This window comes from Grampus griseus (assembly GCF_964374135.1).
Source record: "Grampus griseus genome assembly, chromosome: 11".
NCBI lineage: Eukaryota > Metazoa > Chordata > Mammalia > Artiodactyla > Delphinidae > Grampus > Grampus griseus.
The window spans coordinates 82,394,288-82,409,022 of NC_139005.1; the positions used below are offsets into that span (position 1 = coordinate 82,394,288).

Consider the following 14,735-nt stretch of genomic DNA (forward strand, 5'->3'; position numbering starts at 1 on the left):
AGCAACACCTAAGAATTCATCTTCTTGGGAAAAGAAATTTTAATAGAGAGGAGAGAGTACTGAACTCTTCGGGTGGCAGAAGTGCGGTTGGAGGGGTGGCGAGACTCGCTGAGGAAGGTGACTTCTGAGCTGGATTTTGAGGGCAATGGCTGCTACCATTGATAAGTCTTGCATGGTGTCCAATTCATGCAAAGTACCCAATAAAAGTTTGCTGTGTTAATAAACTTTATAATTTACGAAGCAATTATACTTTCCCAGTATCTCTAATATTCTACCATTTGACACGTTCTTGGGAGGGGAAGACCTGGCCACTTCATGCTGCATTGTATGGTCCTGGAAGCTCTATCTGTTACCTGGAAAACCTCTCAGTAGGGTAGGAACACCTACTGGGAACTCAGTGTTGTGGGTGTGTGTGTGTGTGTGTGTGTGTGTGTGTGTGTGTGTGTGTGTGTGTCCTGTGAGAAACTGCAGAGGCTGGGTGGGCCCTTGGCTGAGAGAGCAGCAATCTTAAGTACATGCTCTAGGAGAGGGACCCCTTCCAGGAGAGGAGGAACATGGGAAAGGAGCGGAGAGAGGCAATTTCTAGAGACGCGCCTCTGACCTCACCCCTGAACCAGGCCAGAGCTCATTACCTAACTCTTGTGTCTATCACCCAAACCAGTTTCAGATATTAAAATCCCTGAAAATGAGATGGGAGGGGATGAGGTAGACGACAGAAGGAGATAAAAACAAAATGAATTTTTAGTTGAATTTATCTAACGACCTTACTGAGAAAAAAAAAAACAAGATATGAGGCTTAGCCTTGGTATTAGTTGAAAGCTACTTAATTTCATTTAGCTCCAGCTCTCTCCTGACATAATGATGTGAATGTTCTCAGGAGGCTGAGAACCGAGCTGCTGAGAGTTGTGAGCCTCTTGCCTCTGGTGTGACCTCTGGGTTCTCTCATTGCTGTTCCAGACATACCCTCTCTGTGACAGACGGAAGACACCTCTGTCTAAGTCACACCAAATTATATCAAAGATTAGATCCCTTGCCTCCAATTAATCCTCAATTTGTGCTTTCAATGTGTGTGTGCAGCTTCATCATACACAACAAAGACACTTTCTTCAACAATGCCACGAGAAGTAGAATCGTACATCATATTTTGCAAAGAATAAAGTATGAAGAAGGAAAAAACAAAATTGGTAAGTAGTATGTTAGTATAACAAGTTACATTTGATTTGGGGGATTACAGACTCTATCCTTTGGTCTTATTAAGTTGATATCAATTCTAGAAATGCTCATGATTCATAAAGGCTCTACCTGCATACTCCCCTGATGGATAACTCAGAAGTGTAAAATCTTAATAGAATCCTTAGATCGCTTTTTTAAAAATAACATGGCATCTCATTTATCTAAGATCATGGAGAAATGCTCTCAATTCAACAAATATGTAAGGAGCGCCCATTATGTGCCAGGTACTGGGTGAGGTGTTGGGGAGATGGGCACTGTTCTCTCCTGGAGCATATGTTCAAGGAGTTAAAAACAGACAATAAATAAGTAAACACAATACATAACATGAAGAAATCGAAATAGATGATGTTTCAGAGATAGACAGCTAAGGGGTGGGGGTGAGTTCAAGCTGAGATGGATGGAGTGGTCAGGGAAAGCTTTTCTGAGACGCTGAATTTGCACTGAAACCTGAATGACAAGAGGGAGCCAGTGTGGGAAGTTGGAAGAGCAGGTGTTCCAGGCACAGGGATCAGCAAAGGGCAGAGAGGAGCCGTCACACGTAAGTACATCCTCCCAATAATCACCTCCCCCAGTAAATAACCTCCACACAGTATATTTGGGGCATTTGTACGAGAGTCTTTCCATAATATATTACCAAATATCCTTCCTTATTAAACAGATTACTATATATCAGGAGGATTTGGGTGACTTTGTTTTTGGGTATCTCTGTCCCAGTGAGATTTTTATCAATACTTTGAAGAATGACCTGTATCAGTCAGGGTCTAATCAGAACAAAAAAGCCACACAGAATTTGAACAGGGAAAGTTAATATAAATAACTAACTGTGACAGAGGTTTGGAGTTAATGGAGGATTGGCTAGTAAAGGGTAAGAAAACCTCTAAAGAATAGAAGAGGAGCAGATATTAGGAGCAGCCACCAGCCCTACAGAGACTCCCCACAACAAAGCTGAGATGCAGACCTTGTTGGAAAGGGTGCAGCTGTGGTTCACTAGATAGCAGAAAAGTTTGCTGGGGGTTCTGTGCCAGTAGGACTCTGCGAATCTGCCATCTCAAGTACTGGGAGAAGCTGCCTGGAGGGGTTCCAAGGAAGCCATTCATTGGGATGTGTTGCACCAGCATTATTACTCTGTGAAGCTGTTCAGGGGGACACCCGCCCTTAAGGAGGTGCCAGGGCTGCTGGCCACCAGGCACTGCAGGTGCTGGATTCCACAGAAGCTATGAGCTGCAGAAGCCTACTGAGAGGAGCATGCTAGTACCAAGAGGACAAACTCCTTCCTCCCCCATTGTCCCTCCAGTGCCTTCTGCTGACAAAGCTTAACATTGTACCACCTGGCAAAGGAGGAGTATTTACAAGGTCCAGCTCCATTATTGCAAAGCAGGCAATGAACCTGCATTTGGAGCTAAGGGGCAATAAACTGATAGCTGGCACATAACCTAGACAGTGTTCTCATCAGGCTTTCAGGTGGGGTGGAGGCTGGAAGGATGCATTATGTTAGTCATTGGAGTCAGATCCTCATAGATCTCAGTGATGGCATTTAATAGTTTGTAAATGTAGAGTGCTGCACTCAAACTCAGCGAAACAGCTACCCTGATACCGTGTGGGAGAAATGTTGCTCAACACATCATGAAGAGAGACTTGGGAGGTTTAGTTGAATGCAAGTGTGAGTCACTAGTATGCCGAAGCTGCAAAACACTACTTTGATCCCAAGCTGCATAAATTAAAATACTATAGGGAGAAACAGATACCTAGTCCAGATCTGAATACACCTGGAATCATGTGTTCAGTGAGAGTCAATGTAGGTGGGTATGGTGAAGTTGAACCTGACTTAGGGCTTTCTTGACTTGGATGGGGTTGTAGGTTAGCACGTTCTCATATTCTCTGCGGCAGCCATCCATCCTTGGGACACATCCCCCACCAGTAATGTCCTCCATGGCCATTCTGGCTCCAAGGATTTCCTCTTCTGAATTCCAATGGCAATTATTTTTGCAGTGTCTATTTGACGATCATGTACAACTCTTCTTTCATTACGTTGAATTATTTACTTTCAATGACATTATGAAAGTTCTACCAACTAAAGAGAACCACTGTTGACATTTTTGCGTACCAAATAACTTAAGTATCACATTAATTACTCTTTTCATCTTTATACCCCATTTGTCCACGTGATTTTTTTTAACAAACTTAGGATGTGCTATGCATACTTTTATCATACTTTTCTTGGTTAACATCATATCAGGAACATGCTAGAAAACAAGTGAGTGGAAGTGAAATGATTATGGCAGTAGCTATTCTGGATTATTTCATAACATGCAAATAATTTTTAAAAACAGTCCCTTCGCTAATATTGGTAGTATAATACCAGCACACCTCACAACTCATTATAACATACTAGGGTATTGAGAATCTGCAGCTAAAACCTGCTGATCTAGATAATAAGCTCCTCAATTGTAAATAAGTTGCCTTGTTCACCTTTGTATCATCATTGCCTAGCACAGTATCTGGCACATAGGAGGAGTGCTTGTTGAACTGAATTGAAAATCTTTTAAACATGATCAATGTCTAACCATCAGCGTTCGTACACAATCAAAGACTGTGTACAGTGAGGCCATATAGCAATTATTGTGCTTAACTTTTGCATCTCAAAATGTGGGTTATTTTTTACAACTAGTCAAGATGGAGACAGAAAAGGGCAAAGACAATAATTTTTAAATGTTTTGAAAAAACACGAGAAGTGTAGTATTGTTACTAGTAAGAAATGATCGTTGTAAAAGTTTCTCTCATTTGATGAAAGAAAGAGAATTCTCTTCAAGAACCCCAGTGCTTTGAAAATCAGTAATGACGAACTGAAAAAATATCTGGTTAGAAATAACCGATCTCAGAATAAATTACTAACCCAAGATCAGACATTATGCTGAAAAATATGGAGTAGAACTATAAATGCTCTGTTGACCCAGTGTTTCATTATCATCTTTGGTTTCATAAATAAACAACATGTTAGAAGAAAATTTAATTTATTGATAGAATTAATATTCATCCTGTGTTATTTTCTGCCTGAAACTCTTTCTGAAAGTGGCATCTTGCATGAGCCAACATTGATTAGAGATAATACAAAAATACTGTCTGTAAACATGACTTATAAGGGTATTTCAGTGGAGCAAAAATTACCACTATGTAAGTTTTTCAATTTCACTCTGAGTTTATTACAACTCTGAAAATCAAACCTAGTGAAATCCATTTTCAAAATAGAGCAATTAATAGATCAACAAAGATTTATTTAACAATATAAGTGCATAAAATAAATCTTGAGATGAAGTCATATTTTCAAAACTGGTGCTCAAAGGGGAAGTTACTAAGGTGATAGATTTTAAACATTAACTACTTTCTTACTTTTCAGGTCTGTGATAAATTATCATAAATTTACAAAGGTCATCATGAGAAGTCTCTTATTAGGTCCCCGTGAATCTTATTTTTTCTGTTATTCCGGGATATTTGAAAGTTATTGATGATATATGTAGAATTCTTGATAGAGGCTCCAGAAAATCAAAGCTTTCTACATAATCATTTATTCATTCATTACAGAGGTATTTACTGAGGGCCTCCTGTGTGCTAGACAAAATACAAAGCCCTATGGATATTTGTATTTCAGATGCTTTTCTTAGACATTTAGTGTTAATGTCAAAGCATCTTAAAATACATTTACATGTTACCATGATTAAAAATACATAAACATTAATTGACCCTCCATCAATAAAAAGTGAATCAGTACATGTTCCATTTTCCAGTTAGGCTAAGACTCTAGACTCTCATCAGGATCTAAAGCATGGAGAGACCTCATCTCTAAGCCACTTGAGAGACATCCTTCCAGCCATCTTCTCTGAAGTACATTTTAGGAAGTAGTAGTACTCTTGATCTGAAAGAAACTTTAAAGATCAAAACATTACACTTTCACTTCTGGCCAAGATGGAGTAACAGGCACAGGATTTGCTCTCCCACCTGAAACAGTCAAAAAAGGAAAAACAAAAAATGTATGAGACGACTATTTTCAAGACACTGAACATTGGACAGTCAAGGACAGGGAAGCCCGAGGACAGAAAACAAATGAGGTGAGCCCTACAATTGCCCCAGCTTACTACAGTGAGATGGTTTCTGGACAGCAACACAGGGAAAAAGAATCCAGGCAGAACCTGGTAGACTCCCTGAGTTGAAAAGATGTTGCTGGGAGTCCAGGGAGACCAAGGCAGCCAGAGTTCACAGGACAACATACCAGAAAGCAGAGAGCTTCCCAGAGAACCCTGAAGATCTGCAGAGGGCCACCTCAAGTATTTAGCAGAGTACCGATTAGTACACACGTCAGGAAACTACCCAAGGCCAGAGAAAGAGCAATCCAAAAAGATTTCCAATGAGATTGGAACACCTCTTAATTCACAAAGGATTAAATATAAATGGTCTGAAAATCCCAGTCCAAAATTCAGAAGTTGCCATTAAATTTAAAAAGTAAGACCTGGGCTTCCCTGGTGGCGCAGTGGTTGAGAGTCCACCTGCCGATGCAGGGGACACGGGCTCATGCCCCGGTCCAGGAAGATTCCACATGCCGCGGAGCGGCTAGGCCCGTGACCCATGGCCTCTGAGCCTGAGCGTCCGGAGCCTGTACTCCGCAACAGGAGAGGCCACAGCAGTGAGAGGCCCGCGTACCGCAAAAAAAAAAAAAAAAAAAAAAAAAGCAAGACCTAATTTTTTTGCTGCCCGCAAAGAAACACTCTTTAAAGACACAAATAGGTTAAAAGTAAAAGGATCAAAAATATATGTATAGCACACTAACCAAAAGAAAGCTGAAGTGGCTATATTGATATCAGACAAAATAGATTTCAGAGCAAAGACTGTTACCAGGGATAAAGAAAGCCACTTTACAATGATGGAGGAGTCAGTTCATCTGGAGGACATAACAATCCTGAATGTTTATATGCTTAATAACAGAGCTTCAAACTACATGAAGCAAGAACTGCTAAAAGAAATAGGCAAGTCCATAATTATACTCAGAGGTTTCAATACCCCTTTTTCAATAATTAATAGAACAAGTAGACAGAAAATCAGTAGGGGTTAGAAGAACTGAACAGTACAGTACAATTAACTTTATTGATCTTTTAGACCACTTTACCACCAACAGTAGAATACCCGTTTTTTTAAGTGCACGCAGAACATTACCAAGCAACCATACCTGGGGACATAAAACAAGATTTAATAATTCTTTGACCACAATGGAATTAAATTAGACATCAATAAGACCATCTCTGGAAAATTTACAAATATTTAAAACTAAATATATTTTTAAATAACTCATGGGTGAAAGAAGTCAAAAGGGAAATCAGAAAGTTGCTGTATTCAATGAAAACACAGTATATCAAAAAGTGTGCAATATTTAGGGAGATATTTATAGCACTATATGCCTATACAGGAAAAGAAATGTCCCAAATTAATGACATCTCCTTCCACCTTAAGAAGCAAGGGGGGAAAAGGAAGTTAAATCTAAAGTAATCTAGAGTAGGTAGATGAAAGGAAATAATAAAAATCAGGGAAGAAATCAATGAAATGGAAAACAAAAAAATAGAGAAAATCAATGAAACCAAAAGCTGGTTCTCTGAAAAAAATTCATAAACCTCTGGTGGACACACCCTAGGGTGACTCCCCAACGTGTAGTCCCTTCCCCTTAAGTGCAGGTGGAAACTGTGGCTTATATCTAACCAATAAAACATTGCAAATCCACATATCCAATACCCCTCTCCCATTTTATGGATGAGAAAATTGAGGCCTGAGGACAAGAGGACTTTCCAAAGTCATCCCACTAGTCTAATGCAGAGGAGTTAGGTTTGTCCATATTAAAGCTTCTGGATGAAAATGGGAGAGCTCCTGGTGGAAAATCATCTTTTTGGTATGATTAATTCATCCACGTCTCTCAGCGCACGCGCTTCTCTATGCCAAGCACCATGCTAGGTGTGCTTCACTATTTTGTTTCTGTTTGAAAACCTGATTTTCTAGTCCTTGATTCCAGTTTCCTAGCAGGTAGCAGAACTTTCTAAGCTGTTGTCCCCAAGTAGTTTTGAACCACTTTTGAAAACGTAGATTGTTTTCTCCCAAAACGACCACCCTTACATTAGTCTTACGTTGTGATGATTTCAACTCAGTACTGATTCACATTGGACTTTTTTATTGTTATAGGTCTGAATCGTTTGCTTACTAATGGCTCCTATGAAGCTGCATTTCCTCTGCACGAGGTATTGTCCTGCCTTTTCTCCTTCTCTGTCAATTCCGTGTTATTAAATCAGCTTCTGGGGATAGTGATTAATTGAGTTTGTTGATGTGATATTTGTTCAGAATAATTTGTTCAGTGGGTAGTGGGGGAGGGCCTATTTGCATTGTGATATCTCTCCCCCAGCGTGGATTTATTTCTCTCTGTCTTTTTATTCTAATTGCATGAGTACTTGAATCAAGAGTCACTCAGTGTGAATTTAGAGGAATAGCTGAGGGACCCCAAGTCATAAAATGAGAGAGGCATTGAAAATTTGCATGAGGCGCCAGACCCAGCGGGAAAATGTCTCTGAAATATATAGTCTCTGCGACAACAAATTTTATAGCGAATCCTTAGAGAGTGGGAGGAAGCCATTTTGCAAAGTCTCTAGGAACTAAAGGGTGATAAATAGAAATTAATAGTATTGTATTTATTGTTGCTTAAGATGTATAAATTTTTATATTCTTATTTACTTCATGGTCTTTGTCATCTATTAGGACTTTTATAAATGTAACTGTGATTACCCTTAACTCTGTTTCCCCCATTAGACTTTGGGTAATTTAACCCAGAATTCACTTTATATACATGGGTTTTCAGGGACGTAATTCTCATGCCTGGTGAGAGATTACTGTCATTTTCATGGTACTGAGCCTGTACCAGTCGCAGTACGACACAGAGAACACAAAGATAAATATCATAGCCCATATCCTCTAGGACCTCACACAGTAGCCAGGGTGAAACTACTGTTAGAGAGATTTTCAGAAAAATCTTCTATGGGAAACAATGTTAACAGTTGGCCAATTAAGCTTGGAGGACAGTTCCAACTATCCACCCATGGCAAGTCTTTCCAAAATATATTTCTTATTTGGCTTATGGTGTTTCTTCTCTTGATTTTAAACACCAGGAGGATGGAGAGGATGGTGTAGAATTTTTAAGCCTTTTTCATTAAGGAGACTAGAGGCTTTCGTCTGAGGCCCTATTATAGACAGCCATGAACCCTTTGTGGAGTGATCCTTTTTGTGTAACAGAAGCAAACGTTTTGACACAAAGGTTTTCTGGAGTCACACACAGGTGTTTCTGAATGTTAAAGACAGATGTCCCCAAAGCATATCATGTGGTTATTAGTTGGCATTGCCCCCCCAAAAAGGGTTGCAGTGATGACTGCATCCTCCCCCTGCCCATCCCTTGCCCACGGTAAGGGCAGTGTCTGAGCAGCGGTAGGTGGACAGAAGTTTCTGTGCAGGCAAGTGGGTGGTGGGCATCTTGCTAAAGCCCTGTATTTTATAAAAAGAGAGCTTCCAAATTAGTAATAGCAGCTGCAGTAATAACATAATCGCTCTTTTGAATTTTTGCTCTCAGTTTAACTTGATTATATTATTTGACCACATAACAACCTTCGGAGGCAGGAAGGGCAGCTCTTGTTGCCTTGTTTTATGGTAAAAATTTAAATAGAGGTTTAGAGAAATGTTAGAGTGAGTTGATGTTGAGCTGAGCTAGAACCTGAGTTCCTTGTCTCTCGGGCCTGTTCACTTTCCACTAAGAAAGGGCTTCTCAAGTTAAAATGTCAAAAATTAGTTCACCTCCAGAAAGTACCTGTTCTATTTGTGAAACTAGCATTTCTACTAACTGAACTTAGAAACGCCCTACTCCACTGGCCCACGGTCTCCTCATTTGTTCTATGAGGAGGTTGAATTATATTTGAATTATTGTAATTTTTAGCTAACTTACCACTCTTGCATTCTGGGGTTTTCTTATAGACAGGACCATCTGACCAGGTTACAGCTATGGCTGTTTACCAACTACTCTATCTTGAGACAAGTGGTAAAGAGAACTCATAAGTCTTGGGCATGGCCTCTGGGGCAGGATGCTCTAGTCATTCAAACCACAGAAGAAACCTAATGAGGCAGGTGTTCATTCCACTATGACCTGGGAATCCAAGGCTCAGAGAGTATAAGATCTCCTAGCTAAAATGTAACAGAACTGAATTTTAACTCGGTTCAGACCTGCCTGATTCCGGCAAGCACGGGCTTTTTACAACATGGCATCAACATCAAGATTATGTCCAGAATAACTAATCATACTGCTTTCCCTTCAATAGAATGGATCTGTTTTTTCCTCACATCACCCCTGTTGCTACTCCTGCCATAAAGGCTAGTATTACTATCAGCTTTTCCTTTTGGCTTTTGTGGGTATTACCTCACCAGCAGTGGTGTTTTTATCCAGGGAAGTTACAGAAGTAAAAACTCCATTAGAACCCACGGAGCAGTAAACCACCGCCATCTGCTCCATGAGTGCTGGGCTTCCTGGGGCGTGTGGTATAAATACCAGCCTTTGGACCTTGTAAGGTGAGTTTTTAACCAGATGCAAATATAAAGCTTACACAGGCTGATGAGGGCAGACTGTCAACCGGGACAAGCCAACATTGGGGAAAAACAAAAACGGTCTGCGGTGCACAGCTGACACTCAAATCTGACTTATTCCCAAGAGGGCAGCCTATCAGAGGACATGGGTCGCTCTTGGTAAACCTGACCTCCCTCTGATGAGGCTGGTGTTTCCTCCAAAAGAGCCTTGGAAAGGAGCATGTGAGATCAGCCAGGCCTCCCCCAGGATTCCATAAGAAGCTCATCACCCGTGTGACTGTTAATGACAAATTATCGATAACAGTTATAGAGAGGTAACACTGCTTGCATATATTAGTGACAGATGGAATATGAGTTACTATTATGCAAGTAGGAAATAGAGGGTGCTGTCGTTCTAATGAATTTCAGGCTTACTTTAATTTTCACTTAAAACTAATAACCTTTAAAGATGGTTTTCATTCTGCAAGTCAAAAGAGTATATCTGCTTTTAACCTATGATATTTGTGCAGTGAAAATGTGGGTTTTCTTTAACTGTCTGTGTATGCCCAACTTTCTGCCATGGAGGCATTATACTCTGACAGCTCATTATTTATTTAGAGACCGATTATTAAGATTGAGTAGTAACAATCCACACTTCATGGATTCCTTATTAAAAAGAAAGTCATGTCTCATTTCCTAGACTAGCCAGATTTATTTCACTTTTCCCCGAGCCCTTCAAAAATGATGCCAGAGGAAAATGAAATAATAAGACAACTCACTTTACATTTCATCTCCCCGGAGTCCTTGTTACAAGGGTTTGCTCCTGTTGACCCAAGGCCATTGACGAATTGTGTCCCCTTCTCTGTGTGAGTAACAGATGATCCAGATGATCTGGACGAGTGGACAGTATTTTCTGAGATGAGATCACTTGCCTTTGACGAGTCTCATTATACGATAAAATAGTAGGGAAACAATATCAAAGCCAATTCTCTTCCCAGCCTGAGTCCCATGTTACAGGATTACATCGATTAAAAACTACAAAAGATTGCTGCAGGCAAAGCAGCTCCCATCCGTGACAGTTTCTTGATTAAGATTTTATCATTTTTCAGTGAGTATTAATTAACTGCCCATTGTGTTCCTAGTACAATGCTAAGTACTATTGGCAAAGACACGCAGAAGCCATGGGCTCTGGCTTTGAGAAATGCAGTTTCCTTCAGGAAAACCAGCCCTGCAAACTTGAGACAACTGTAAAACAAGACCATGCATAATTTGGTAACATGTGTGATGGAGGCCAAAAGTTTTACAACAATTAAGAAAAACGGAAAGGATGGATATGGGCCAGTGCCCCTGTGGGAGGTGCGGAGCTGAGCCCTGGAAGAGCAGTGGGATTTGGGTTGGCCAAAGGGAGGGGACATGAAAAGCACAAGCAAGGTTTGAGTGGAATGAAGTTGTGGAGCAACTGGGGACTCTCATCTCTTAAATAGTTCTTGTCCTATATCTAGATTTTGCTTCCTCCATATCTCTGGAATCTGGCCACACCCCAGCATCTCCTCTACCACTGCTGCTTCCTTCACCTGTGACCTGGACTATGGCTGTTTTCCCCTTCGTGGTCTCCCTTTTTCCTTTCTGGCCCTTCCACTCCATTCTCCACTCTGGAGACAGAATGTGAAACTGGTCATGTCCCCAGATTGGCTACAGTCCTCTCATGGCTTTTCATTTTTCTCAAGAGAAAAATCAATGCATTTAGCATGGTCTGCAAGGCCCATTGAAGCTTATCCTGTGCCCACCTCACCAGCCCATTTCTTATTATCAGTGTTCCAGCCACACCACCCTTATTTCACCTGGTCCCTCCTATCACACGGCCTTTGTAGGTTCTGTTCCCTCTGCTGGAAGCACTCTAGCCCACCCCTAACCCCACCCAGTTAACTTTCATGCATCAACCCAACAGTCACGTCCTCAGAGAAGTCTTCCCTGGCTAGAGTTGTCAGATGGCTTTGTTATACGCACTTATCGTATTGTGTTCCCCTCCTTTGTAGCCCTTTTCCCAGTTTTGTAATTATAAGCTTATTTCTTTGATTGTCACCCTGCAAGCTTCATAGGAGGAGGGACCAAGCTTGTTTTGCTCGCCATTGTGTTCTCAGAACTTAGCACAGTTTTTGGCACATAGTAGGTATTTTTTAATTTGTTGGATGGATAACTGAATATTTGTGTATATGAATATATGTTGGAAAAGTCTTCTGGAAGTGGAAGGTTTCTGTTGGGACACAATAGAAGATAGGATAAATAAATAATCCATGCTTTTAGGAGCCATTGAGTACTCTAGGAGGCAAGCAGCAGACAGCATTTGGAAACATGGTTAGCATTCGTTTAGAAGGAGAATAAGAAATAATTCGAATATTCTTACATTGGACTAAGAAGTAATTAACTTCTAAGTTATGAAATTTAGCTGTTGAAGGGCATAGAAAACACAATAATGATATTTAAGAAATAAAAACCAAACTTCACAGACCACAGGGCACTAGGCAGGCTGGTTAGTCTCAGGAAAATATTTATAGAGGTAGATATCAATGCCTGTGAAGAGTCATCACTTAAAAGGGAAAGTTGCTCTCAGAATTGATTCATGTTGAATCTCAGTAATTAGAGTTCTTTCTTTGTAATATCTTATGATTCTAGCATTTTAAACATCTTGTAAAACTACAAAATATTGAAAGGGATGTTTAAAAGTTTTTCACAGTAATTTTGTTTACTATTTTAAAAAAATATATGTAATTATAATACATGCATTACAAACAAACACACACTCAGAAATGGCAAAAATGAGATTATGTGTTGGCACCGACTCTCCAAATTCCCCTGGTTCCTTGTCAATAACAGTATCATGTATAACTTCCTGAATGAGCTGGGTTTATTCTGTGTTTTCAGAACAAGCTTGCATACAATCCTGTTCTTTTATGGAAGGGTTCATTCTATTTCTGATCTAGAGTAATAGGAAAAGAAACTTAAGTCCAGAACTTAAATTTGGTCAAACGTTCCATTCTCTCCGCTTACTTTGTCTGCATGGTTATCAGCAAAGCCACAACAAAGTAAAATGACTGAGCAAAGTGTTATAATGCCTAACTTTAAACACTTCAGTATAATTTGCAAGGCTGCTGTGTCTTAAACAGGCGGTACTTCGGAGAGAAGATTGGGCTGTATTTTGCCTGGTTGGGCTGGTACACCGGCATGCTCTTCCCAGCCGCTTTCATTGGATTATTTGTCTTTTTGTATGGAGTCATAACTCTGGATCACTGCCAAGTCAGGTACGGGGAGCTCTGGGTTAGCCTGCCTTTGCTTATATTTGGAGTTGGGCATTTGTGTTTTGGGGGTGTTCACAGACGATCGGCCCACTTAGCTATTCATTTTAACTTCTTTCCAGTCTCTCCTGGAAAAATTCAAAACGTTCAATTCACCAGGTCTGCCCATCCATTGCCCTTGTTGCTGTGGTCTCCAGCTACCAAGGAAGCAAAGCTCACATTTATGGGTATACAAGCCACTACATATCCACAGAACAAACCACTTTCCTTCACTGGCTCAAAGTTGCTCTTTTTCTGACTTTTTCACCTTTTTCTTTCTAACTAATACTGCAAAATAGTGGGTTAATCATCCTTTTTTTATCAGTTGTGTGTTCTTACAAGGACCCTGTAAGCTGGAAAGACATCCCACCAACTTGCTGAAACCTTGTGAATGATTCAGTGTTAACAATTGTTATCTTGGCTCTTTTGCTAGAATATAGTTTAAGGTATTCATAGAGATCTTTGTACAAGGCCAGACAGTGATCTTAAATAATAAATAAATGTGCCTTTTAGAAGTGACTGCAAAAATAAAAGTGACCTGCAAAAATATTTTAATTTCTGGGGAAATTGTTAATGAGATGTGGTTTACCCCAGAACTACTCCCTAGTATTTTTATTTATTCCTCCATAATTTGTTCTTATTTATCATGCACATAGAAGTTAAGACTGGCACTGTGAGGTATCTCATTGTTCCCATAATTCAGCATGAAATCGCTTCCAACCTGTGCAGTGTTGTGAATGACTTCTGTATAACCTGAGGTATAAACAATCAATGTTTTGCTTCATGTATTTTCCTGAGCTTAACTAATTAATATGTAAAAGCCAAGAAACAGCCTCATAAATACGTAGGTTTATCAAACTATTAAACTGTGCAGGGACTTGTTTATATTAATAACTAAGAAAAGGCTAAGAAGCTTCTGAGGGCAAAAATTTAATCTACTGAATCTTATTTACTGGTCGACTATTCTGGTGAAATTGAAGGGGAAAAAAATGCTGTTATGTCATCAAACAGTGGTCCTTTTTTGTTCTCTTTTCCAGTAAAGAAGTCTGCCAAGCTACAGATATCATCATGTGTCCTGTGTGCGATAAATACTGTCCATTCATGAGGCTGTCAGACAGCTGCGTTTATGCCAAGGTAATTTCAACTAGGCAGCATTTTAGTCAGATTGAATTTATTTATTTGTTTGTTTGTTTGTTTATATAAATTTATTTACTTATTTTTGACTGTGTTGGGTCTTTTTTGCTGCGTGCAGGCTTTCTCTAGTTGTGGCGAGTGGGGGCTACTCTTTGTTGCGGCGCAGGGCTTCTCATTGCGGTGGCTTCTCTTGTTGCGGAGCGTGGGCTCTAGGTGCACGGGCTTCAGTAGTTGTGGCACACGGGCTGAGTAGTTGTGGCTTGTGGGCTCTAGAGCGCAGGCTCAGTCCTTGTGGCGCATGGGCTTAGTTGCTCCATGGCATGTGGGATCTTCCTGGACCAGGGATCCAACCTGTGTCCCCTGCATTAGCAGGCGGATTCTTAACTACTGTGCCACCAGGGAAGTCCCAGATTG

General features: G+C 40.3%; 1 protein-coding gene across 1 annotated transcript in view; it reads left to right on the forward strand.

Annotated features, from left to right (window-relative positions):
* ANO4 (anoctamin 4) overlaps positions 1–14,735 on the forward strand; it is a gene marked incomplete at both ends in the record, with an annotated part of 446,527 nt that overhangs the window by 332,838 nt on the left and 98,954 nt on the right. Inside the window, 5 exons of the mRNA XM_082666182.1 lie at positions 1,078–1,184; positions 7,447–7,502; positions 9,740–9,861; positions 13,020–13,154; positions 14,225–14,321. Coding sequence (XP_082522308.1) covers positions 1,078–1,184; positions 7,447–7,502; positions 9,740–9,861; positions 13,020–13,154; positions 14,225–14,321 — 517 coding nt within the window. The remainder of the gene's footprint in view (positions 1–1,077; positions 1,185–7,446; positions 7,503–9,739; positions 9,862–13,019; positions 13,155–14,224; positions 14,322–14,735) is intronic.